The 27326-nt window shown below is 46.3% G+C and overlaps 1 protein-coding gene across 3 annotated transcripts; it reads left to right on the forward strand.

Moving 5' to 3' along the window:
* Nucleotides 1-22988, forward strand: LOC131261481 (protein TIS11-like). Of its 3 annotated transcripts, XM_058263526.1 has the most exons (5): nucleotides 1-540; nucleotides 667-1981; nucleotides 19147-19838; nucleotides 20829-21201; nucleotides 21283-22988. In XM_058263526.1, exons 2-5 carry the CDS (start codon nucleotides 1922-1924, stop codon nucleotides 21736-21738), a joined length of 1581 nt encoding a protein of 526 aa, XP_058119509.1. In that variant the 5' UTR covers nucleotides 1-540; nucleotides 667-1921; the 3' UTR covers nucleotides 21739-22988. The 3 variants fall into 3 exon arrangements, with proteins under 3 accessions (XP_058119509.1, XP_058119507.1, XP_058119508.1); XM_058263524.1 differs by having other exon boundaries at nucleotides 20829-22988; XM_058263525.1 differs by having other exon boundaries at nucleotides 671-1981; nucleotides 20829-22988.
* Nucleotides 22989-27326: the final 4338 nt, after the last annotated feature.

Below are 27326 nucleotides of genomic sequence, written 5' to 3' on the forward strand. Positions count from 1 at the left end.
GAAAGCGTAGCGGACTTAGCGCAGTTGTTGCGAGCGAGTTCGGAACAGAGAGCCAAGTTGAGCAAATCCAACGAAACGGATCGGAGAGTGCAGAAATCGAAAGCAGCAACGAAAACCACAACACACCGGTCTCGGATCTAAGTGCGTCCCCGGATTTTTTTTTTCTCCTGCTGTTGTGTGCGATTGTTTTGTTGCAAAGACAGTTGAATCCGCCGCGCAAGGCAAGAAACACAAAGCCCGAGTTCGGGGCCAGCTTCTAGTGTGTGCCTCTTTTTGTGAGTTTATTTAAAGCATATAAAGAAACACTTCTCGACCTTACAAAACGTGCACGTAGACACACTTCCGCTAAAGTCTGGCACAAGCGGTCCGTAGTACAACGTTTTATTTTACTGAAGTGAAATAGTACAACACACGCCTGTTTTTTTTCACTACCATCATCGTTGAAACTATTCTTTTACTCACCGAGTCATACACGGGTTACGTTCAGTGGTAAACGCAGCAAACCAAATTCTCGTGTCGTGTACGCTTCCGTTTGCCAATGTAAGTTTCGAAGCCTAAAAAATAAGCTAACCGTTTTCATTACATTCCGTAATGCGTCAGCGTAGAAGGTGATGGAGCAAAAAAAGTTAATCCATTTTTTCCCCATTTTACCTTATCTTTTTACAGGCAGAGTGACACATCGGAATTGGACAAACACCCTTCCAACGCTGCAGCCTGATTACAGTTTTGCTCCGGCACAGTTAGCTCTCTCTCTGTATCACTGTTTGCTACCGTAACGTAAAAATCCAAACCAGTCAAAAAGAACACAAATTCAAAATTACAAAAAGACAGCAAAAGAAAAACTATTCTCGCTTGCCGGCTGCTTTTTAGTGCTAATCATTCGCCAACCGAACAGGATAGCAACAGGAGGAGGAATAGTACGAATTCCGATACGCGCGCCTACTACTACGCGGGAAAGCCGGAACACAACACACAACCGTGAACGCACTGGTACGAGCATGTCGAGAGAACGGCAAAATAACAGGAATATATAAGAGCAGTTCGCGTCCGAATCTCGCGGTTTTTGAAAAGTTAACGTGAAAACAGTGACACACAATATTGTTGTCAACGAAAGCAGCCTGGCTGAAGAAGGAAGCTGTTGTCACAAAAATTCTCGGGGTGTTAAGTGAAAATCATTATTTGCGCCAGCAAAAAAGTAGTGCATTTTCCAGGGCCAGAAAGAAGCCAGCGCGATCGTTGCGTAGGTTTTTCGTAGTGTGTGCTTGCAGAAGCTGGAGATCTTTGTGCCGCCACAAGGCAGCCGTACGCCAATAGTAGTAGCAGTAGCAGTTGGTAGGCAAAATATAAGTGTGCCACACGACGTACGCACCCGAGCAGCAGCGGCCTCACCGATCAGCGCACCATTATTCTTTCCGTAATACCAGTAGTGGTCGAAAAAGTTACTCGAAAAGTGCTTATTTTAACCAATGCGAGTGCGCGCATCCTTTGCATCTCTCGTGTATTTAGTGCTTTGGCGTGTATCGAATAGGAGTGAACGACGCGCACACGTTGTGTCGGAGTGAAACATCCTTCGATTCGAAACCACGAAGGTGCAAAAGTGTTGAAGAAGCAAGAAGAGAAAAATCAACCTCACAACAAAAAGAAGCGCTCCTCGGTGGTGTCGATTCTAGCGTCGAATAAAAAACCAACGCGCACGTGTGGAGGTATCTTTTTCTCCAGTCCCTTGGTTTGTTACCTAGTCGAATGTGTGCAAATTTGGCGTCAAAGTGTGTACAGCAACTAAAGGGTAACGATTGCTAGATCATCGTAAATTCGGAACACTCTGGGCACAACGACACGCATAAAGGCAGGCTAGGGAACAGATCATCAAGTCCGCCAGAGTCCGGACCACAACGAGAGCAGAGTGCGTAACCACAGCAACATGTCTACTGCGATAATGCACAGCACGGCACTCTACGACTTTGGAGAGTATCCGCGAAAGGTAAGTTTGAAAAATCTCACCCGTTGTTTAAAAAGGTTTTACAAATGGCGGTAAAAAAGTGGTTCGATAGCAGTGTCCTCCAAATTGATCATTTTTAGTCCTTCGTTTTATCTCATTTTTCCTCAGTCATGAAACTTCCTGTACAGATTGGTTTGAAATTTCTCCAGGAAATGTTAGTGTCGTCCTGTTGGTAGTTGCCTCTGCAAAACGTTATTGCACACACTCCTACGAGGTCATCACCATCGATGCACTAAGAGAAACTGTCATTTGCATATGGTTTATTGTGGCTCGCGTGGACTGCTGGACGACAGGAGAATTTCCTTGTCGTGGGGTTGCCAGTTTTTATTTTGTTTTTCACTTCAACGTTACCGTTTCGCTTGTAAAACCGCGAAATCCTGCTGCACACCCACCCTTCCTTGTTGGGTTCCCTTGCTTGCTTCCCGCGGGGAACGAACCAATCGGAATAGCAGCCTGGCGTAGCAAATAAGTCATAACTTTCACTGTTCCTGTTGCTGCAACGGCGAAGGCCCCCCATATACACACACACACACACACCCTGGTTGGCTTCTCCAAGCCGGTTGTGAGGGAGGACTGGAGAAAGGGCGAGGTTGACAACCATGACGATCGTTGGTGGCGTGAGTTTTGGATCGCAAGGGATTTCTCTCGCAAACAGCACCAGCGGTTCGATCGGCTGTGCCGTGGGAGGAGATAAAACAGGATCAGCCGAGTAAACGCAAATTAAACCAACAATCCCTGGAGCGAACCGACATCGTTGTTGATGGGACGTTGTGGTGATCACCTCTTCGTTCTCGAGGTTCATCCAAAGTAGTTGCAGTGTAATCGACGCCACAAATCTGACGGACTGTTTGCAACTTGGTTGAAGAGTTCCATGCATTTGTGCTTGCCTATGCTGCTGGTAGATGCATGAGTTTATTTTTTTCCGCCAAATGATCGTGGCTCGCTGAGGCATCAACATATAAACCATCACGGTGTTGTAGTTTATTTTTCGCTGAAAATAATGCTTACGTCATCATCTCTTTCTATCTCTGATTTTAGCCTTTTAACTTTCTGAAGGATGCCACAGTTGCATATAATTCTGAAATATTCCAACAGATAGTACATTTACCAGTACAGAGGCTATTCAGTAAACATCTTCCCATAAAAATCAAATATTCGAAACTATTCTTGCATGAGAGCACTTGGTGGAATTTCAAACCCTGTCTTATTAAAGCACTGCACGTTGTCATTCTGGATGACAGTATTACGCCTCTAAACAAGTGACTATGGTGGTAGCAGCAGCGCACTTGTTCAAACTCTGTCACCCTTCTTAACACAACGTGCTTTGACCCAGAGCTAAACAGCTGTAAATGGTTTCAACAGCGCCACACACAGAGTAGCAGAGGAAGAAGTTCTGTCGTTGGCGACGCGCGGTCATGATGATGATGTTCCATTTACGAATTCAAAGTATCGCCTGTATTATTGAGACCGCTGTTGGATTTTTATGTAGTGTGTTGTTCATCCACAATGCTACTCTTTTGGCCCGCGTTGTGTGTACATGCGTGCTTTATGCCATGCTGGATGGATAGTGGTTTGGTTTGACGCAATAATAACCACACCGACTTCTGGACTGAGGAAAAGAGGTAGCCGGCAGTGTCGTATGCGCACGATGAGGGTTGGTGTATCTTGCCGTTGCGCTCGGAACACAAATTGGCTTCAATGAGAAGAAATTGAATACTCCAATTGAGGACCCCTGGTGAATCGTAACCAAGGGACGAAGGGAGAGAGCGAGCGGAGTGGTGGTCGCCCTCTGGAACCTGACTCTCCTTAGACCGACGACGACGACAATCTTCCCGCCCGACGAACTGCTGGACGGCCACCTCATCTCGTTGTTGTTTGTCAGAGAGAAGATAAAGTCCGTCGTACAAATCCGAGGAACAAGGAGTGACAGAAACGAAGACGCACCGAAAAACCAAGAGGCCAAAGTTCGGCGATATTTGTTGTCCCATACCCCGTGGTGCAAACAATCGTGGAAAGGGGAAGAGTCGCGTGCATGCTTTTGTATGAACTTCTGCGCCTATATATTCAATATTAATTGCTCTTGATTTGAAATCACCACAAATCATCGGCCAGCAACATCTCATATACATTCATCCAAGGAGAGAGAATTGAGACGAGATGGTGGAACTCCCCGGTGCTCGATCGAATGATGCTGCTAAAATTCTATTAGTTTGGCGCCATAACACTTCGCACGATCTTACAATGTGGAGTTCGCAACTGCGAGGAACTGTATTGAAGTTGAGCTTTTCGTTCAGAACTTTGTATTCGGACCCATTTAATGCCTTTTCTGTTGAATGGTGAAATCGGCGGTTCTATCAGTAGTTCCCGTACGTTTTCTCGGGGTCATGGTTCGCTCATTAGCATTGATTAGACATTTTTTCCATCTCCCCCCACCTGCCGATCGTTCTGCGTTCTTCTTTTCGCTCCTGTTTGTGCGTTCTTCATTTTGTGTTGTGTTCTTGAGTTTCAACGTCGCAAAAGCTGCCTAGTTCTATCCTGTATAAATAGAACAGAAGCGGCAGGTGACTCAGCCGACAAGTCTGTTTTTCTGCGAACCTCACCATCGCCACCAACACACATCGAGGAGAAGTGGACTCATGTTGTTTTATTTCGCGCTTTTTTTTTTTTGCTTCTTCTAAAACGAGGTTCCCCCTGGCTGATATTCCGCGCTTTTCCACGCATCGGTGGAGCGCACCTCATACGGCACCCTCTCCCGTAACTTGTTCGATGGGGGTACACCGAGTCCCCGTCCCTCTGCTGGTTTGGTTTCCATCGTTTCCAAACCCATATCATCATCCCTCTTCCAAAGTACGACGATGCGTGACTCGCTTTTCCGGGAGTGAAGCATCCCAGCTCCAACTAGGCTCTTGTGTGTTGGCAAGGTCGTCGTCACGCTTGCCCTGTTCTTCCCGTTCCCTCCTTCCCGGCCGATAACGTTGAACGGTCACGGCACGATGGGAAATGTTCAAACGACCACCCCACACGGAAATCATCACCCTGGTTGTTTTTTTTGCTGTCCCTCAAGAGTGCATAAGGGGGAAATTGTGCGCGATATGATGCGGGTGCCTCGCCTCTTCTATACTCGTATGTCACCGGAGTTCTAGGCTCGAAGTCGGCAAAAGAACATTTTTCCAGTGGTCCGAAAGGAAATAACTCCGAGCAACGTGTTGCATGCTGGTAGCATTTTAGAACTACGGCGGTGCTCCAGCCGCTCGCTATCTCTGCGCGGGACCTTGGACAATAATTTTCCCCTTTACCCACTCTAGGGAAACCCATTTTGTTTCCCATGGAATTCGTTAACGCCGGTTGCAGGGAAAAGCGTTTCCCAGCGACGTGTTCTGTTGTATGATACGAGCCTTAAGGGGATTGGCTTTTCCGGAAGCATGCGCCCTTCGGTTCGGTTTATCAATTGGGGGGAACGGTTCTGGTTCTGTCACAATGTCGTCATGTTGCAAGTCAAAGGGGCGGATCACATCATCGTTTGTTGATAAATGGGACCTGTTGATACACTTGCCTTCGTCAGTTCTCACAAGGGGGAAATGCAGCTCAAGTAAGCTTCTCGAACAAAACATACCAAACATGTTTGTTGGTGCAGATTTAGAGAAGCACCGTTTTGGTGTGTACCGTGCAGGCTAAAACCACCATGCCTTTCGTCGCTCCTTGTTCGTTTTAGTGTGCGTCCGAAAGTAGGCTAAATCGTTTCCGCAGACTTTTGCGTGTGTAGACCATTAGTGTGGACCACTGCAAACTTCTCCTTCATACCCAATCCGGAACAAACGATTGCTGGCCGCACCAACGCGCCGAGTCTTACCGAATCGGGCTGCGAGTTTGTGGATTGCGCAACAGAATCGTCAAGTTGAAAAGAAACAGAGAAAGTAGGGTGTGTTTGCTCATCGGAGGAAGAGGTGGTGGTGTTGTGTGTTCCCCACACACTGTTGTGAAGTGTGGTTAGCTAATAATTCCACTAGTTGCGTCGGGAAAAAACATCTTTGATTGCAGGGACACACATTCCGATGGACATTCACTGTGCGCGGGGAATCTCCCATCTGTCTATGAATCAAAACAACAACATTTTGGTGTTCCCCGGCGCGCACTGGCGTTAGGGACTATGCCTGGTAAATCCCTTTATGGATGTTTTAAAGCTTTTAAAGTGGTTTTCTGTTGCCTTCGAAACAATTTTTTCATTTATTCCTGGCTTGAAGAAGTTCTAAATTCAACCATGTTATCTTATTCGTTTTCAAATAAATGATCCCAGAGTGCACGGCGGTCGAAAAAAGGTAACGATGAAAAGTAAGAGTTCTCTTTCGCCGGTAGTGTTTGTGTGGTGTTTTTGTCTGCTTTGGAAACCAATTCCTTCTCCTATAGAGGAAAACCATGCACAAGAAAGGCGCAAAATCCAAAGGAACAACCTTCCGCCACCATTCAACTTCTTCCATCGGCGCTTGCGTCAATCATCTTCAAACGGCTTCCGGGAGCCAAAACAACAACACCACTACCACCACTATAGTCTCTGTGTGCTTTGCCGGTCAGGAGATCGCGCTAGAATAATTGCATAAATTAATCGTTCGTTTTCAATTTCGCTTGGCCACTCTCTTCTTCCCGGGCGTGGGTTTGTTCTTTTCCCCTTTCTTGGGTTTCATCCATTTTCATGATCTGGCGCGCTCGAACGTTCCTTTTCGCTCGGATGGTTGCGCCTTTTCTTTCCTTTCTTGAGAATACGCGAATACTACTTTTCCTTTACTTTTTTTTACGGTGGTTGATAAGTAAAAGTAACCTAAGCCGCTGTGTGTGGAAACTATTGACGTTCTTACACAGGAAGCACCGGACGCTCCCGGTCATGTTATCATCTTCAAGTTGTTGTGTGGCGCAAGAAACCGGCGTCCCGCGCTTTTTAATGGTGGTTGCGTGTGCTCCGGGGATCGTGCCCGAAGCTTGCATAAATAGCGAAGCATTCGGAGATATAAATTACATTTTTATATGATGGCGGAGCTGCTCTCCGTACGCACTCACGCATCAGTTTTGCGTTCGTTTACGTCACAGCCCGATGGGTTGGACGAACAAATGGAAAGGAACAGCAGAACTGTTTGATATTGCTTGCTCTCGTTGGGTCTCGTAGAGTGATTTTCCCGCATGTTGGTGGGTGTGGGTGAGGTGTCCGGGCGACGAAAATTTGCTGTTTTTGTCCTACTTTTTACTGAAGTTTAGTAGAGAAGCAAGATTGGTTCCACGCTTTGCCTTTTTCCCGCTCGAAGTTGCTTCAACTCCTTATTTCTTGCCTTGGCAATTCTTTCAATTTTACGATCGCCAGCTTTTATATGAATTGCTAATGTGTGCGCAACGAATCGTAGCATGCGGCGACCGGCGATGTGTAGTAGAATGTTTCGTTTCGTTGGTGTTTGTCAAAACATTCTTTCGCTTTTTAAACACTAAGTTGCTTCATGTTTTAATTAGCTTCTAACCAAGAGATTTTTATTTAGTTTTGGTTTAGTTTAAAATGCATTGCAGTCGGATCATGGTTTCGAGACTTTAAAACGCCTTCCAACTTGGCGTCAAAAGATGATTAATTACGTGCACAACAACGAGTTTCCTTTGTCCTGGTTCCGTTTGAAGTGGGTTTCTGTTTTCTCGCTGGTGGAAAACGCTGAAAAAAAAAAACCTTCGCCACCTTCTTCAATTCAACTTCATTTTCGTTCGGTGCAACATCATTTCAGATGAAAGCGCATCATTGTACTCTCCTGGGTAAGAGTGCAACTGCTATTGCAGCTTTTGCTTTGCGGCGGATCGAAAAAGCCTCGGTTTGAAGGCAAAGTGGGAAATCTTCATTTATTTATTCGCTACGCCAACTACGACTACTATCCCCCTTGCCTTCAGTGAGGGCTGTCTGGCGTCGAGTGGAAAAACTCATTTCGATCCCTCAAAGCGGGACGCGGCAGAGTAGGTTTTCGTAGTGATTGAAATGTAAAATTCAACCAACGCAAATTCAAGTCCCGAGGTTCAGATGCGATCGTACCGCGCAAGTTACTCGCAGGGGATGAATTCGAGCCGGTGAAGTTGTTTTTATTTATGCTATTTTTTTTACTGACCCTCCTCATCCATCCCCCGTGAGAAGGGGGGGGGGGGGTGCACAAAAACCACCCAACGGATTTAATGTGCGGAGTTATGCTAATATTTACTTTTCGCGCCACCATCACCCCGTTTTGGAGGGGTGGGGGTGGGTGTGAGTATTAATTTCCCCAGTAGTGTTTTCTTGATGGCGTGCTTGTGTATCTGACAGGGGGGTTGTTTCCGTCGTCTGTCTGTGTGTGTGTGTATGTAGAGATGGTACCACTTTAAAAAGTGGGTGTTCTCCTCCGACAATCTTCAGGTTGGGAGGATGATCGCAAAAAATGAATCATAAAGTAACACACAAAAAACCCCATACCCACACACACACACACCCCCCACGGCTCACCGGAGATAGGTTGTTCAATAACGTGTGCCTCTTGTGATCTAATACATCCCTCAGGCTCACTTTGCTTTTCCCTTCCTCTGTTCATTTCTTTTTCTTCCGCCAATTATACAACTTTCTTAGCGATCGAAAGCGAAATCTTGCGCATCACACACACATACACATACCACACGTCGACGAATATGATCAACTTCCCACTTCCATCGAGAAGGAAATGATGGTAGGGGAAAAAGTAAGAAAAAAGCGAATGTGTCGGGTGGAGGAGTTGTGGGGAGTTGATTATGGTTGCTATTGTTTGTTGGCTTCTAAGAGTAGTGAAGAGAGACGAGCAGCATAACCATCATCATCATCAAAGCATCGTATGATTGTCTTTTATTTCTGTTTTCTGTCCAAGCAGAGGTTGCGAGCGAAAGAAAGATACTTTTAATGTTTCTTTACGGCATCTACTCTGTTTGTGCGTTTGGGAGTGTGTTGGAGATCCGCGAACAAGATACGAAGCGACTGGGAGGCCAGACAACCAATATCAACCCTTGGAAAAGATCGAAGGAAATCCATCCGCCATTTTTTGAGTGTTCGTCTGTCTGTGTGTGTGTGCCGGGGCTTCTGGTGTTCGCACTGAAACCGAGGACTACATATGACCACTGACTTGGTCGGTCAGACTCTGCAAAAACCCCTGCTTTGGTTGGGCGCGGACTCTTCATCGTCCGTCTCCTCCATAACGAGTTTTTCGAGCTCTGAAACCACCTTCCACCACCTCACCCAGGGCATGTGGTGTTGAGTCTGCCGGACCACGTCTCGAGACCACTCCACGAGGTTAGGTAATAGTGTGGTGCAGCGTTTTCTTTTTTTTCCCCCCCGATCGCCAAGATCACGAATGTCCTTCTCTATCTCCATTCGCATTCTCCGGCATTTGTAGTTTCGTGTTAATGGCTTGCACTAGTTTTTACAACTCGGAACATTATCAACTCCTCCCGACATCATATCCGTGTAGTTTCCATCTTTCCGCTCACTTGGTGCATTGCTTTCCCAATCTCGTATGATCTGGCGATTACTTAAGCTTTCGTGTCCTCCTTGAAATTTATTTTTAACACACCGCATGGTTTTGTTTGCCTTCTTCGAGCCACATCCACACAAACAAGTTGAGATCGTGCAACAAAAGTTCACGGTTTTATGTGTTTGGCGCGAAAAAAAAGGCGCGAAAGTCGTCCTCCCTCGTCGACAACCTTACGACACTTCGTGGGAGAGAGATAGAGAGGTCAGTTTGCGGATGTAAAGTTTTGGGGGCAAGACCACGGACCCCCCCGTACCCGTTTCTTCAAACCCCCTCCGATCCTGGCAAATTATGTGGAACCCCTCGGTTTGCGAAGGTGTGGGATGTGATTTTTTGTTCGGTTTTATTTTCAGACGCTTTTCCGGTTTGTTTTTACGTAATCTCTCTCTCTCTCTCTCCCTCTCTCCCTCTGGTCGTTCGATTTATTTCTCTTCCCGTAGCGTTGGGTTCAGGGGGTAGTTTCTCACTTTCTGTTTGCGTTTATCCCATTTTCGATGAGTTAAATCAATCACCATTTTACACCCCGTTTCTGTTGGCTTTACGATCGCCCAAGGGTGGGGAAAAATGTGTCGCTGAACGATCTTGGAGCGGAGTGAGGGTAGATTAATCTATTAGCAGATCCGGTTATGCTTTTTACCACCGCCACACCGGGTTTTGTCGTCGTCAATTAGAAGCGAAATGAGTGTTGCGAAATTATCTCATTAACGCGCATGGAAACTGCATCGCTTTGTGTCGGGTCTTGTGTGTGCGCTTGGGAGGAAAAGTTGGAACACGAGCGCGAGTCGACGAAAGGCAGCCAAAGTGGTACTTTATCGTGGGTGTATGATTCAATGCAGCCCTCACAATCTCTACCCACTCCAGAGAGAAAATGAAACCGGAAGTATGCTGCGGAAACCCTTTCGAGCACAGCGATATGCCATCACTTGCATGTGGTAGTTTCCTTCCTCCTAGTCCGCCCCAACCACAGGGCGGTTTGGCTAGAAAACGCTAACCATAATTGTCAACTGGTATTATTCAAGAATGACTTTTCTGTGCAAAAAGATCGTTGATTTTATTCAAGTACTGGAAAGCTCCTTTTCTGATCTCCATGCATACTCGCTTAGCTTACTTTTTCCCGACCAAAATCACTACTAATGCATTTTGTTGATAAGATTGCAAATTTGCCTTGCGTTTCTGCAGTGAACACTAAATTGAACAATTTTTTAAAGGAAGAAGCATCTACTTGAAGTCTAACTTGGAGAATCGAAGTTCGGAATCGGGATTCGAATACGAGACGTTCAAAAAAGCTGATCGTCAACGCTCTCTACCAGTTAGGCTACGGACGCCGATCGTCAAAATGACTGTATTGTGTAATATAAACCCCTCCGACACATTACCATTAAGGTGTCAATGGTCGAAACGACCGTTTCCAATCAATGGTAAGCGTTTATTCCTGACACGTTTGCCACATTACTTACTACTTTGTAATGAGACAATGCATCCTATAGACATCTTCCACGAGCGTACCTTATATGGGAGTAGGTTAGTCACTTCGCCTCGTGCTGCAAACTCTTTCTTTTCCAATAAAATATTGACACGCAAGTGCGTATTGGCAAGCAGCAACAGCAACTCCGTAACGGTCAACTCGCGTACTCAAAGCCGCGCGTACTCAAAGCCATCTTGGTGGCCGGATTTTAGTGTGCTTTTCTGCGGGGGTGTTGTGGTGGTGGTGGTGCGGGACCTTACAAAACTCCACTTGGCACCATCGGTCGCAGTTTGGGGAGGGAAGGGAGTACGAAAGCTGACCCTAAAGCGGACCGAGTTGGTTTGGCGAAACGCTCGGAAGAAGAAGCGAGCAACTGTGTGTGAGGAGTAGCCGTGACCGCCTCAGTTATTGCCTCAGTTTGCCTCAGAAAACTTCGATGCGTGAATGACAACATGTGCCTTTTCACGCAAGAGCTGGGGTGGCGTAATATCAACTCACACCTTCTTCAACACGACGTGGAGAGGAGCAAGTGGTGGGCAGGTTTTTTGTTGGACGATTCAATTTACAGATGGAAAATCGAGGTGACGATCATATCGAAGAGTGGAATTCCCAGACCGATCTGGCGTTTTGATTCCACCCTACTAAAATCCGACCGAAGGTGAGGATACGCCAAACTAAGCGGATGTGGTACTTGAGTAGGGGATGGCGGACGACCTGCTGGCTGGCGCGCATTTGCTCGCAATCGCTTAATACACACTCTGCCTGCTGCCAAACAGGCTTTTTATACGATCGTGGGTTCGTAGTAGCACACCCAAAATAATTACACGCAGTCACGCAACGGCACGGTAAACCCATTCGTTACCGGTTGCGGCAGTGATTCCCGCCAGATATAGGAGTCTCCGGTCGCGCGCCCCTCACACAACACCACCTCGTCGGCCGCTCGTGGATGTTGTCTATGGTAGTGTAATCCACTGAAGGCGTGTGTTGTTTCGTCGCGCTCGCAAACTGCTGCTCTGCGGTACAATTAATTGCAAGTTCCCGCTTCCCCACGACCCGCTGACTCACGCGGATCTCCGGCTCCACTCGGTTGCGCCTCAGTACTAAGTTAAGACTTCCACGGCACGGCCGCCCGGGCCATTGTTGTCGTCTGTCCGCATGTCTGGCTGATTTTCGCGCTCCATGCGCAGCTGGAAGCTTACCCCCCCTCGCTCCTCCTCCTGTCTTTCTGCGGAGGAATGAAAACGAAATTAAAATCGAGTGGATGAAGCCCAGCTGAGCCCCGTCTTCTTGATCGTCGAAAGTGAAGTCATTACTTGACACGCGCTGTTATTTCATATGTCCGCAGAATTTAATAGCACCATCCGTTAAATGCTTTTCGGCGTTGGTGCAAGCATAAGACCGTGAGGTTGCATCTCTTGGCAATACGTGCCATCGTGTGTCCACCGTCATCCTACAAACCTATATATATACCTTTTTTTTGCTAGTCTCGTCCACCAGTCCCGCGCGGTTTCCTTTTGTATGCCTCGCCACCACCATGCTCATTCATTATTCAGCAGAGGCTTATATGATCGCGATTAGCTCAACAACTATGCGCGGTAACGTTTTCACCGGTGCGGTGTGGCCCAAATTACTTTAGGACTTACTTTGCCCCACAGCCGACGCAACAACAAGTCACCCAAACTGGGTTTTTACTGGTGATCGTGTTGTTTAACAGGCTTTTCTTGTCTAGCGGATCGGGTTTTGTCCATCATTTGGACTCACTCTAGCTCTAGTGCGCTTTGAGGTCGTCGGGTAGTAGGATCATCATCCACTCCAATATGTATATATTCGCGTCGATGGACTACACGGATGACCTTGAGAGGAGTTGAAGCCCGCATATCGCTAGCAGTTAGTGTCAAACGCCCCGAGCATACTGACATTGACCAAGTGCCAATCGCGAAGTGACGGTGGACCGCTCCTCCTCTCCCTCTTCCGATTAACGTTCGTTGCATACTTCTGGAGCTCATGAGTCGCGAGTTTATCACGAATGGCAGATGGGTATACGCTTCATTCGTCGCTATTACCAGAAGTCTAGCATTCCCAAATGCCATCAAGGGTTCAAGTGGTACGAGGTCATACGAGAGCTTTTTCTTTCTTTTACAAGACGTTCAGTCTTCGTCTCCACCGAAAAAACCGATATAGGGGTTCCCAAACAATTACACTTTGGATATACGAGTACTTGACCGAAGTAGGACTTCCGGGAGTTAGTGTTCTACACATTCAGTTATGTTTCGAGGTATATTCAATATTTAATTTGAATAATAATGTGTCAAAATCATGGAAAGGCTAGATCTGTAGGTTTTACGATATATTTTAGTCCCGAACGATATTGAAGCGGCTATAGACGTCCCCTCGTAAGTGAATAAACTTTCTTCTTTCGGGATCAATCATTTTGTTTCTTTTTGCATGTGTGTGTGTGTGTTAGTCTCGAAAGTTTGGACTCCTGCTGGAGAAATCGGTTTGTAATCGTGGTGGCGTTTTGTGACTACCTTCATCCCCGGCTTGTTGCACGCTTATTTATTGACGACACAAGGAAGAGCGCGCCCGAGGTGGTCGGGTGGTGCATTCCACCACCTACAACTGGTGCAACACGTCGCCTTCGTAAAAAAAAAACTGGTGCAAAACGTGGCCATGCTGTGTGTATGTGGATCCGTGGAAGAGATTGCGGCTGCGTCAAAAGTGAACGTAGTGAAAAATCGAACTCTCCGGCGCGAGATCGGGGTGACTTCCTTGCAGTCCAAGCCAAAAGCCGCCCCGCCGCCAATGCCACCGACCTGTTGTCGGCAGGAAACGGGGGAGGATGTCACGACGTTGTTACGGTTTTACTTTTTCACTTTCGATTTCACCGCCCTCTCTCTCTCTGTGCGCCCTCAGAGATGGTAGACCTCATTTTCTCCGGTTCTTTCCATGCAATCTGTGGCGGTCTGATGAGGCTCTGGCCGGTGGTGGTGGTGGTGGTGGTGCTTGTTCGCTCGGGAGCAATGTCGCGGAACGAACTGCATGTGACGTGCTGCGCTCGTTTGTGAACCTGACGGGTGTTCGCCGGCTGGATTACCTTCCAGGTTTACTCCACGATCGACGATCCAGCCAATGGCTGAGGGGAAAGAGTCACAAGTAGAGCGTCCGATGGCTACAACACCCTGGTCTCGGAGGAAATTGTAGTGTCAGTTTTCTCGCTATCCACGATCAAGGTTCGCGACTCACAAAACACGCGGCCTGTCGTGCATTGGACGCCGCCTGAGGCAAAACTGACCACTTGACCAAGACACCCAGAGCCCCTCTCGGGAGGAAGGGCTTGGTTTAGTGGTGGTGTGTTTGTGGTAGTAATTGCTGGTCATGCGAATTATCGACCTTCTCCTCCCTGGAGGGCTCTCTTCTACGCAGAGCTTCGATATAGCTCATTAGGGCGGGACGACGAGTACTCTCGTCGTTGAATCTCTTTGCGCTTCCTAGTTGGCCGAGGTTTGCTAGGAGTTTTTCTTTCTTCTGACCATTAGACAGTATTCCGCAAGCGGTTAGCACCGTCCGGCGTAGTCTAAACGAAATGGAAAGGTGCGGTACAATTATTAGCATGTTGTTGGGCCCTTTGCCTGCCAAGATTTTCAAGGGAGAGATTGCTGTCTATTGCCTCGAGGTTATTATACTTGTGTAGCTCCAATCGAACTAGCTTTGATCGATTCGTCTGGTTTCCTCTGGGGTGCAGTTTCCCGCATAAGTGTTGTTTTAAAGAGAGGGGGAAGTTCGTTGTTGCCTTGTGGCTCTCTTCTATATCTCGTTGTATGTAGAGCCTTTCCGCCAGCCCTTGAAACCCTCACCCCACCCAGTTCGTTCATTCGAAAGCTATCAAGTTTGATTACAGCCGAAGCCAAGGGGGTACCTTCAGTTTATGACCGCATTACCTTGCCTTAAGAAATTCGTTTGTTTGAGTAAACCAAGCTTGGGTGCACTTGCTCCGACAGCCGACTTAGGACAACAGAGCGCACAAGAGAAGAGTTGATTTAGTATTTAGTACAAAGACTGACGCTCGATTAATTATTTGCCCGGTTGCTAAGGCAGATATACTCGCCTAGTTCTGAACTTCAAGTTCGTTTGGTGATCTATCATAATTAGATTTACCGTGAGTTTCGGAACGCACCAACTCCATGGTCCAACTTTTGCTGCTGGCGTTGCACGGAACGAAGCGGAAATCCACAAACACGTTCACTTTCGAAACGGAAGCTTAACGCTTTACGCTTTTGTGAACCGGTAAACTACTACACCACCACCGCTACCACCGCTGTTTGCTCGATAACGCCATCATCCATCCGCACGTTGGCGCGCAGATCGTGGCCATACGGCGTCGACGCTCTGAACTCCGAACTCTTTTTCCTCCCGCACGGAACCGAAACTCCCACCCTTTTTGTGTGGGTTGCTTTCCGTAGCTTCTCACTCACTGGAACTAATAAAAAATATCCTTTAAAACAACCACTTTTTGCTTTACCCCAGAGCTCTCGTGGTGGTTGTGGAGTTGTTGCTGCTGGAAACCGGTTTTCGAAAAACGGTGTATTTTTTTGGTTTGCTTTGTGTGTCTCTGCATATTTACGGAAGGGCCAAGACGGCAGCAGCGACTCTACTACAACCACTGGCTCGGTTCAACTCCGGTTGTCGCTAGAGCAACGATGCCGGGCCCGAATTGTGCTTTGAAGCAGTAACTAACGACGTCGCGATATTTTATACCTACAGGTGACCTCCAAAAAGGCTTGGCTGTGCTGTAAATCAATCAACGGCAACCATTCCGTCGTTGTATCGCGGACCTGTCAGACACCTCGCACCGAGGAAGTCTAGTCTAGTCTGGTCTGCAAGCAATAACGAGGTGTGGTGTTTGATGTTGTAGCACTAATTGTTGCAGGAGTTATAGTCTCCTCAAGGGGTATTTGGCAGTCTTATGCGGATATACTTGATAGCCAAATCATCTAATTTGATGAGGACTAGAGCTTAAGAATATCTGCTACAGTTCGGGATTAGGAGTCAACAAGAGTTGGATTTTGGTCGCACAGCTTAAACTTTGGTACTTCTGCTACGAATCTCTCAGATGTAGGTGTAAAGAAGGTGGGGTTTCGGTGTGTTTATGGTTGTTTTGCAACCACTTTTTAATTATGTTCCGACCTGCTGACAACAACAGTTCTATAAGAGCGCTGCACGAAAAGAAAAACAATTAAAACGTTACCTCGTGCTGGAACTCGTTTCTCAGCCAGTCGTGGACCGGGCCGGAACACAGTACAAACAGCACGACTATTGTGACTTGTGTGGGAAAGCGGAAGTCGACCGCAAAACAATGTCTCCCAAGACGTAGTGACTGCGGTGCGCGCCATATTGTGTGAAGTCCGATGACATTTTGCGAGGTTTTGTGTCGGCATTGCGAAACTGTCGGTGTTATCTGCCCAGTTGGGTTAAGCAAAGGCGCCAAAAAACCTGGCTAGAAGTAGGGGTTGTTGTTGAAACGTTCGGATATGGAGCTCTGGCAAGTTACCGTCTACCGGTAGTTCCGCCTTTAAATTGTAGGGGGACCCGCGCTGGTAACACACTGCTATTGTTTGAGGGCCGAACAAAATGCCAGGAGTCGCACGTGAAAATCTCCCATTGAGTAGTACCTCCGTGCTATGATTACTTTTATTTTCGACTGGCTGATGAGAGGGGTCTCCGGTGTTATTTCTTTTTTTTTTTTTGGGAATTTGCTCGATGGTTCCGCTTCCCGAGCCCAAGTTCCGCAATTGGTGTTTTTCTTTCTTTGTGTAACCACTTCTGTTTGCGTAACTTCAGCATTTCGGATGTCACTCCCGCCATTGTGGCTTGCCTTCTTAAGTGATCTTTTCGTGCAGAGGTGTATTTCTCATCTCGGCTCTCGGATCGCTCAACAACGGTGCCTTCAAGTGTTCGTAGCGTCGGTGTTGAAATGTTAATCGCACTCTCATCCGCAGACACGAGGTCGTCGTGGATGGAGTTCAGCATAACGCGCTTCCTGACTTTGGTTTATTTTTTTTCGTCGGAATAATCTTTCTTTCACTTTCGCTTGCGGATTGAAATTTCTTTCTTCTCGCGAACCCGCGCACTCTCTTCGGACCGCGAACTCCTCCATTGTGACCGTTGGTTGTCTTCTTTCACCATCTTCGCCTCCCCACAACCATTTCCCATCTCTTTGACTCCGGGGGAGAGGTTGCATAATATCTTCCGAGGAGTTGCTGCTGCTCCATGCCGATGTCTTTACCACCAACTCCCCAACGTCTGCTTCTTCGTGCGTGTGTTTGCGGGGAGAGCTTTGGTCTACTGTGCGTGCGCGTTCGTTCGTATGTGCTGGCTGACGGTTACCTCAGAGCTTTACGATTCCGGTTTTCCCCGTCACACCGTCATCGCGCGTTCGTCGTCAAACAACCGCAGGTTGTTGGTTGGCGGGACGTCGTTCGCTCCCAAAAACCGCCCCAAAAAACACTAATCTATTTTTCCTGCGTCGGCATAGGCTGCAGTTTTACGCCTTTGTTGTGGCCTTTCAAGCACTGGACATGGTTTTGCCGTAGATTCGTTTGATCTACCTCCGGGTAGACACCGTTCAAAATGAAAGGGATTTTTGGAGGGTGAAAAACACATCCCCCCACCTGTGTTTCCTTGCCTCCGTTGGCGGGAGATTCGTCCGCTCGTCTGTCTGTTGTCTGTCTGTCCGTCTGGTTTGTCTGTTTTTTTCTTCTTTTGGTCTGGCTTCTGTTTTGACCGTATCTGACCACATCATCGCAGAAATTGGGACACTTTCACTTCGGCCAACATACACTCCATCTCCTCCCCCCCTCTCCCCCCGCCAAATGCGGTTCCCTTCGCCATTTTCGGCGGGAGGGAAGGAATTATGACACAACCGAAAAACCGGCCATCACCGATCGAAACGCACAATCTCAAGGTGCAGATGTAGAGGCGTGAGACAGAGAAAGAAACCCCCTCATGCATCCCTGTAGAGAAAAAGCCTCTCCTATGCTGCACGTGTGTTGTGTTGCGGTACACAAACTATGGGATTGCCGTCGGTGGGTCTGGGTCCTGTCCTCTGGTGGAATGTAAAAGGTGTGTGCACTTCGGGGTGGAAGTGGGAGGTTAGTAATCAACACCAGAAAGAAAACCAAACCCAAACATTCGCTGTCCAAACGACCTACCATTGGGGGGGGTGGTCTCGGAAGTCTCGGAAGGGCAGGTGCTCTGGGCATCATCTTCTCCTCCTCCTCCTCCTCCGGGGGGTGTTATTGCGTACGTACGTCCTTCGGCAAGGTTGTGAAAGTTGCATCTGTCGAAGTGTAATTACCGCGCGAAATAAGAGAAATGTTCACCTTCTCCTTTGGGGCTTCAAATGTGGCCCACGGCGAATCAGGCGATTATGTAACCTCCTCATATAGTAGTTGCTTCCATGCCACTGCGCGACGAAATGGTGATGTTGTGGCTGATCGATAATTGGTGTATCGTCCAGACAGGGAGACTACTAGCTCTTCACGGCGTGCTGTTATCTCTTAGAGGGCGTGAGGGAGTCTAGTTTTGATTTATAGATACCACGCGGACGCGACATTAGTGGTCCGAATTGCTTTCCACTGTCGACGATAGTAGTGTGTACGGTTCCATCACATGTGGGGTGCTGTTCTCCAGCACACAAACACACGTGGTGTACCAGAGGGTGGGTATCTTATCGTTCCACCACGGAACTCTGTGAAGGCGCGGGAGCGAACGGTTGACGAGTGATGATAACCATTTTCGCCATCAACATTCCGACAAGGTTTGCACAAATTGTGCGATTGCACGCCCGGAACACAACAGCGCCTTCGCCTGATAACAACAACGCCCGCCCGTCGGCAACACGGTGCTTGGGAACTGCTATTCTACAAAGGAGTGGAGTTGGAGTGTGCTTATCATCATCGCCTTTTTGTGTTGTCTCTGTTGAAGGGCCTGCGATAAGATAGTGTGATAAGAGTGGTGGGGCAGTCGACGACGCTAAATTCCATTTGCCTGAAAACAAACCACTTGAGTAATAGTTTTGGAAATTTTTTTTTGATAAACAATGCACACTCATTGAACGCTGGTCCTTAATTTCTCTCTTCTTCCAGAACCAAACGAACTCCTCCCGCAGCAACACGCAGCTGGTTGGCGGCGGTGGTGGTGGCGGTATTGGCAGTGGCAACAGCAACAACCAGCTCGCCGGCGCAACCGGCGCACCCTCGAACGGAAGCAACAGCCCACTGCTGCTGTCACAGGGCTTCAGCGTGGCGATGGGTGCTACCAGCAACGGCTTCACCGGCAGCAACGCCACCATGCTCAACCCAAGCACCCAGCAGACACTGAGCCATAGCCAGCAACAGCAGCTGCAGCATCAGACGTTCGGGTACCAGCTCCAGAAACAACCGGCTGCTTCGCACAAGCAGCAACAACCATCGCATGGGCTCGGTACGCACAACGCCCTGCACCGCAGCGTGTCGCAGCCGGCCGCCAAGCCCACCTACGCTAACATCATGGAGCTGCTGAAGCTCTCCGGCGTGCAGTCGGTGCTGAACTGCGACATGGGCAGCGCTGTGGCCACCGCTGCAGCCGCCAACAACAACGGCAACGCCAGCAGCAGCAACAGCAGCACCAGCAGCACCAGCAGCAGTAGCAGCAGCAGTGCCAGCTCCATCAACAGCAACAGCGGCAACAACGGTCACCATCACCACCACCACGCCAACAACACTTCCTCCTCCTCCGGCCACCGGAAGTTGGAACGAACGCAGTCCGAGCCACTGCCGCAGCAAGTTAACACCTCGAGGTAAGTATTTCAAGTTATAAAAATGTGAAAAGAAGTCCCTCCGTTTTTCACTTCCAGAAGTCGCTTGATCCGAAAGGTTCGAAAGATTCGCCAATGTTTTGTGATTCGAATGCCTAAAAATGAAATTCATGAGGCCTACTACGAATCGAATGCGTACTTGCATTTTGAAATATGTTTAAGAAATTGACATGGACTTTTCCCTCCCATGGTCAACAACATTGTTTTTTTGACACCCTTGGTGTTTATTTATGGTCTCCCAAGACTCTTAAGATTATAACATTTGAAACAAGAACAACGAAGAGAAGAGAACAATGGAAGCGATCATGCCTGTTAGTACCTAGAGGTCTCTTGCTTTGTAGTAATGTTTACATGCTAGAGTTGATCTCTCATTCAAAAATTCATGATTCTCAAAATTGAAGCAAGGATTTATTCATATTCATGAATCAGAAATCACTTATGCAACTCTAATACTTATCATTTCTTTGCGTTGTAGAGCTTACTTACGTTGTTATTACTATTCCTGTTTTTAAGACGTGTTGATGCCTTAGTTTAGGTATTTAAACATCTAACAAAACACTAGGACTGGTTGTTCGGCTATCGTCTAATATTGAAGATCCTCGTCGTTCTTAGGCCTTGTACCTGCTGTTGGGTATCTTCTGACTATCAGGATACCTTGCTCTATCGCTCTCAAGTAGGATACCTTGCTCTATCGTTGTTTTGGTTTCAATTCTTAAAATCTATCACTCTCATCATATTCGATCACAGAATTTGAATAAATGTGAAAGTCACTCCTAGTGTTGCGAATACAACTATGATCGCCTATCTTGATAATATACCATCCGTAAATATGTCAATAAGACACTCTGTACGGCAAATCCTACTTCGGAATGTCGTGCTATTGGCTAAAAGACTAGTTTAAATAAAATTTAAACGTAGCAAATGTTATTTGTTAAATTAACCATTGTTTTTTTTGGTTTTTCGCTATCGTAGATATAAAACCGAACTCTGCCGACCATATGAGGAGGCTGGCGAGTGCAAGTATGGCGACAAGTGCCAGTTTGCGCACGGCATGCAGGAGCTTCGCAACCTGCAGCGTCACCCGAAGTACAAGACCGAGCTGTGCCGCACGTTCCATAGCGTGGGCTTCTGCCCGTACGGGCCCCGCTGCCACTTTGTGCACAACGCCGAGGAGGCGCGCAACCACAACCGCAACGTGGCCGCCTACCACGCGCGCCTCGCGGCGGCAGCCGCCGTCGCCAACGGCTCGCAGTCGGCCAAGAATCATCATCATCAACAACAACAGCAGCAGCAGCAGCAGCAGCAGCAGCAGCAGCAACAACAACAACAACAGCAACTCCAGGAAGTTGCCTCCCAGTCCCAGCAGCAACAGCAGCAACAGCACGCCGGCGGGCTTGTTGGTGGCGTATCGGTGGCTCAGCTTCAGACGGTGGCTGCTCTCCTGCAGCAGCACCATCAACATCAGCAACAGCAGCAACAGTTGCACCAGCACAACACCCACCAGCAGCTCCAGCACCAGCTGCCCATGAGCCCGGCGCTCTCGATGTCCACCGGCTCGGACCGGGCGTCGCCGATCGGTTCGCTGTCGCTCAGCAGGACCACCTCGATGACCAGCTTCTTCCCGGAAGCGAGCAGCCCGACATTCCAGCAGGCTGCCGTACAGCACGCGTTCAACTTCCCCAGTAGCCCCCCGGCCAGCCCGATCGACGGGCTGTCGCCGATGGCCACTCCGCCTCCGTCGTCGCCCTCGCTGACCGCCATGAAGCTGGGAGGATCGATGGTTCTCGGCGGTGGAGGTGCGGTCTCGGGGCTCGAGGACCGACTGCCGGTGTTCAATCGGCTCAGTTCCGCCATGGATGCCTTCACTAACCTCGCATTGTAAGGAGGAGAAGAAGAAGCGTTGAAGAAAATGAGAAGACACACACGACAAACAGAAGTAGAACGAGAGAGGAGCCAGCCCTATACCAGGAACATCCCAGGTATGCGCTTTAGAACATCGTAATACAGCCACACCAACCCTTTGACGAGCTGCTGACTTGGGGGAAGCTGACCGCAGCTCTTTCCCCCATGTTTCCGGCGAGAAGTGTGTGCCCTAATGTGGGAGTGTATGTGTGTGCCTTGTGACTCTTCCCCTCCCCCCTCTCCTTCCCACCCAAGGAGGCGGGATGTCCGATATTTTCTTGATCTTATGTGAGCTTATCTGGGATAGCGTTTGTAAGTTTATATAATTATGCAACGGAACGGAACTGATATGCACCACCACTGTTAAACGAGGGGGGAAACGTGTTACGCACATGAGACAAAAAGCGCGCACACATATCAAGGGTCTCTTTTTTCCCGGTGCACGAAAATGAACTTGGTCGTGGAGTTATTATTTTTTGCGATATGTATATTTATATTTAAAAGAAACAGAGTAAAACGAAACTTCGAACGAGAGCACTGGCGTTGCGTTGCGGGAAAAAAGACGGTAATGGGATAGATAGATAGGAGATGATAACACTGAGAGCGAAATCAACGAAGAATGTGAGTTAAAAGGAGGGATAATATTTATTGATTCGATTGGTGTAGCACTATGATTTAGTAGTGATATGCATACAATTTTTTGTCTTATTCATTTTCTTATGTGATTTAAATGGTACGTTTTTTTCTTCGATAGTAATATTATATTTGATTTTTTTTATTAACAAACTATTACTGTAATTACTATAACCAGCCTGCGTTCCGCTTCGCCAAACAAGGTGCATTCGCGGATGAGGGTGTGACAAGGAAAACGAATGAAATATTACGCAAAGTGAGGTAGGTTTTCATAGGAGCTTGCGTGTGAATAAATCAGACACATAGGCCGCAAGAGCAAGTTCATAAATGAATTGATGAAAAAACCCGCAAGACCGAGAAGATCATGTTTTACGATGATAAAGATTGATTGCCAAATAGAACAGGATTAATTTACCGCCCCGAACCAAGTTTAGAAAACACATAACGCAACAAGCTATAGAGAGCGCAGGAAATGTCTCTAACTATGCTATACTACTATTGATGGAACAGCAACCACTACTACAACAACTACGATTAATATTATTATTATTATTATTATTATTGCGTGAAAACATATGTTATAGTCGCTACAACCCAGATTTATTTAATTATTATTTATTATATCAACGAGACACATAGTAATTGCCGATAAATGTGGTACTGCACCAATTTCAGTCGAAGAACGATACACGCCACCCCGTTCTGCTCTCACGCTAACCTTACACACAGTTTCGGTGTTCTGCGATTTTTTTTTCTCTGCTTCACTTGGCAACATAACTATTTGCGCTATTTTTTTTTCTATGCTACTATGGTTAATATCATTATTGTTTGATTTTTTCTCCTTTTATTTTTGCAAACGAGCACTTTATTTTCTCCTATTTATGACGTATATCGTAAAGGATTGCATGGTTCTGTTAATATTTCTTCCATTAAGTTATGAGTTTCAAATTTATCTTACTCTACAGTAAACAAGAAAATAATACTTCCAACTATGCTATTTCCCGAAAGGGGCAACCGTATTTATAATTGATTTCGTATATCGGTTTCTTTTGTGCTATACATTTAATATTATTGTGACAGAAACAGTACACACAACTGACTCGTGTGTATGTGTGTGTACCTTATCAGGTGATGATTACTATTGTAACAAGAGTTAGAGAAGCGGCAGTCTGGAGCGATGATGAGAGAACGAAGCCCCTTGGTTCTGGGATGTAGTGAAAACTAATCGAGCAGAGGAGATAGGTTTTGCCCCCTTTTTTAATTTATTTTATTTATTCTCAACATTCGAGTTGTTTTTTTACAACACTTGCGTGAAAAAAGACGCACTAGCCAGGGAAGTCCGAAATCCCCACTGATGCACCGTATGTAATATCCGCGATCACAGCCGCTCATTAGCCAGGTATAGAAGAGCACTCATTTGAAATACCGAGACACACACGCATATATAATGTAGAAGGCAGATAGAGCCAATTCCAATGGAGAGGAGGTAACGGAACTTAGCACGCTGAAAGGATTAGAATTCTATTGTTGGCAACGATTATGAAATGTGAAAACCTAGAAGATGGTCCTCCCCACCACCACCACACTAGCAACATACCACCATTATCGCTCGCTAGGTGATATAAATCTCTTCCCGCGACTCTATTACAGCCTTGCGACAAGAAATCGACGATAAGGGATAATATAATGCTGGAATATTTCATTTTATTTTTATTATTTCGCTGTAGAGATTATTTATGACTAGAAGATACGGTTCGGTGTGGGGCCCCTCTCTCACCACCGGTAAGCTGTGGGAAAAACATTTTCTATCGACCTTACATGTATAGATGGACGGTCGGATGTAATGATAAAACGGTGCGTTGGGTAGGGCGTTTAAGGCAGCAGCACAAAACATGCAACAAGTGATCACTAAGCTACGTATCTGTGTAGACATATTTAAAAAAAGGGCACGTATTTCTATTTCCGACAACGTGTGTAGTTAAAACAAAGCGAAAACAACCATCCCAACTATTTAGTTCTTCCAAAATGATGATGGGAGAGGAAATAAGGCCTTAGATTCAGGATTGGGAAGAATTATGTAACCCTTTCTGTGGCTGGCTTATGTGTTCGAAGAAGACAACGAGGAAACGGAAAAAGACGATTTACAATAACGTGTGTGTGTGCGTATGTGAGGGCAAGAGATAATGTAACAGAATGCGTGTGCGACAAGAGATGAAAATCAAAAAATGAATTTGTAGCTCTTCCTATATACGAGATAATGTATCCATATATATTTTTTTATAAACATAATTATTTCTGGAATAATCATTAATGTACTATCGTAATAATTATCGCAAATTTTCTGCTGCGCTATTTACTATTCAATGTACATTTGTAGTAATTTATATTTTGCCTGATAGGTGCCGTTTATTATTTTCGTTCTCGGACACACGCTCTTGCGGGAGAATTGCGGGGAGATTGCCGTTTGTGTTTTACGTAGAACTCTAATGCCTGTACATGCAATGTAATATTATATTTTTGGATTCACCAAGCGAGTGCCTTATGAAACAAAGTACACCAGCGCACTTCCGCCATTAGCACCACATTCATACGCAAATTCCGCATCAAAACCGCACGCCATTCCCCGGTCCATTACTCTGTGAATCCCTTACCATGGTCTTCTGGTCGATCGTACAACGCGCACCTTACAGATCTTGTCTTCCCGTTGTGGTGATTTCGTCCGAAATCCAACGCTACCAACCTCCGGTATGCAGAACAATTTGCGTACCGAGCCTGTGCTTCCAAAAGAAACGCGTTCGATCGGCCACAAGGCAGCATCGGAGATCTCTCTTTGACAGTCAAAAAGCCTCTTTTCCTTCAAACTTGTCCCTAATGTCCAGGTCCTGTAGAATCGCTCTTGTTGAAAACATTCAAATTGTGTTGGGTGGGTGTGTTTGCGTGTGCGTGCTCTATGGAGTGGAGGATGCGGGTGTGTAGGTTTTCTTTTCAATTGTTCCAATTGTGTAAAGTGTAGCGTTTTATGGTAAGAGGTCGGATGGAGCGTGTGTTAAATAAGTAAAATATGTACGAAATTAAGCCAACGATTGCACAAAAATGCAAACAAACAAACAAAAAAATATGAAAAACCCCAATCGTGATCATGAACGGTGAACTTTTGTATACACTGATGCGTGGAAGAGAGGAAAGAGCAATTCTATATATGATGTCAGCCGATAAGGAGCGAACTGTGTTTGAACATTAAAATGAAAACGTAGAAAAATAATACAAAACTTAAACAATGGTGTGTTTTTACTACCCTAATCGACAGGATGGAAACATTTGAGAAATAATCGTTGATGTTTGGAAAGAAATGCGAATTGTTTGAACGAAAGTGTTCGACGACAGTGTGCTTACATCTGTTGTTATATATGCAGATTAACTTCGGTTTCAGCGGATGTTATTGTTGTAAGTTATGTATTGGTTATTTGAATGATTTTCTTTACAGATTCGTTCATTTGTCATGTTATTCATTGGTAATCCAACCTGGCTCTATGAGATTAAATTTTAATGAAGTTAAACAATATTCATAAAATTCAACCCCGTTCTTAACACACACAATAAGTAAATCACAAAACACTTATTTGCTGTGTCTTTGAATGCGGAATGACACTAGTGAAGTGCAAAAAACGTACGCATGTTTTGTCGATGAGTTTGGTGGCATGGCTTTTGTCACAGAAATTAACATATTTCCGAAGCAAGCAGGTTTAATAAAAGATAATAAAAGCAACACGTTGATGAATGTGCAAAATAAAAATAATTCACACGAATGATGAAAAAATCATTGAGGCACAATATACAATAATAGACACGTTGTGATTGATTAGATGTCCACGAGCGGCCACAAAGAGCTGATGCGTGACAAAAAGAGCACAAAATACGACGTGTCTAAAATCAATCAGAGTAGGTATGTTTGGAAAAAGAGTAAAAAATTATAATTAAATATATTGCGAGAAGCATTTTGGTAAATATTTTTATTGCTGCCACCTTCGGTTGGGTTGGGTTCAATTTAGTTTGCATTGAGCTTCACTTCAATTGATCTCACTGCCACCCACCCCTGGGGATCGTGATTGAGATGACTTGTTTCCGTTTTTTCTTCTTTTCTGCTTTTCCATAGCCAATCTGCATTCAGTTTACTTTTTCATCTCCTGTTCAACCTCCGCCCCTCCCTCTCATCTCATTACATCAACCGGTGGGTTTTTGCTGAACACTTTCACAATCTTTACCTTCCCGCGCATTGAGGTTATCACCCAAAAGAGCACCCGAGTCTCGTTCAGCCGTTGTTGTCGCCGTTGGGATGGGAATCAAGCGCTCGCAAGAGATGGAGGAGAAGTGAATGGAGCTATCCTAGTTCCGGTTCGGATGTAAGTACCTTTCGATTAATTCAGCGATTCCTTCACCTTCGTGTGCGCCCTCATACCTCATTCCCAAGCCTAGGGGTCGGTGGTGGGTGTTTGTGTGTTTTTTCATCGTTTCCTTCCATTTTGAGCTGACTTTTGCTTGTCTACATCGAGGGCAAAGATTAATCGATTGAAGACTAGCATTCAAGTACGTAGATCGGAGTTTCGATAAATTACGGTAAGTAAAAAGAAACCATATATCCAGACGTATGGATCAAACATAACTACGCACGAAGAAAAGAGCCGTATGAACTGAGAAGGTATGACTAAGTCATAGCAGGCCACTTGAAAGTTGTAATTGTTGCTGAACTACTAGCTGTTATAAACGGCACTACGAAAATATAGAGGACCAGATCATAATAATAAAAATATTACAATATTATTTAATGCCGTTGTAACAAAAACAATGGTTTAGAAATGGATAAATTCTACTCTAAAAAGATAGTAATCATCGATGATGACCTGAGCTGAGAGAGAGGATTCTGTTAACTCAGGCCAG

Source organism: Anopheles coustani, chromosome 3 (genome assembly GCF_943734705.1).
Source record: "Anopheles coustani chromosome 3, idAnoCousDA_361_x.2, whole genome shotgun sequence".
NCBI lineage: Eukaryota > Metazoa > Arthropoda > Insecta > Diptera > Culicidae > Anopheles > Anopheles coustani.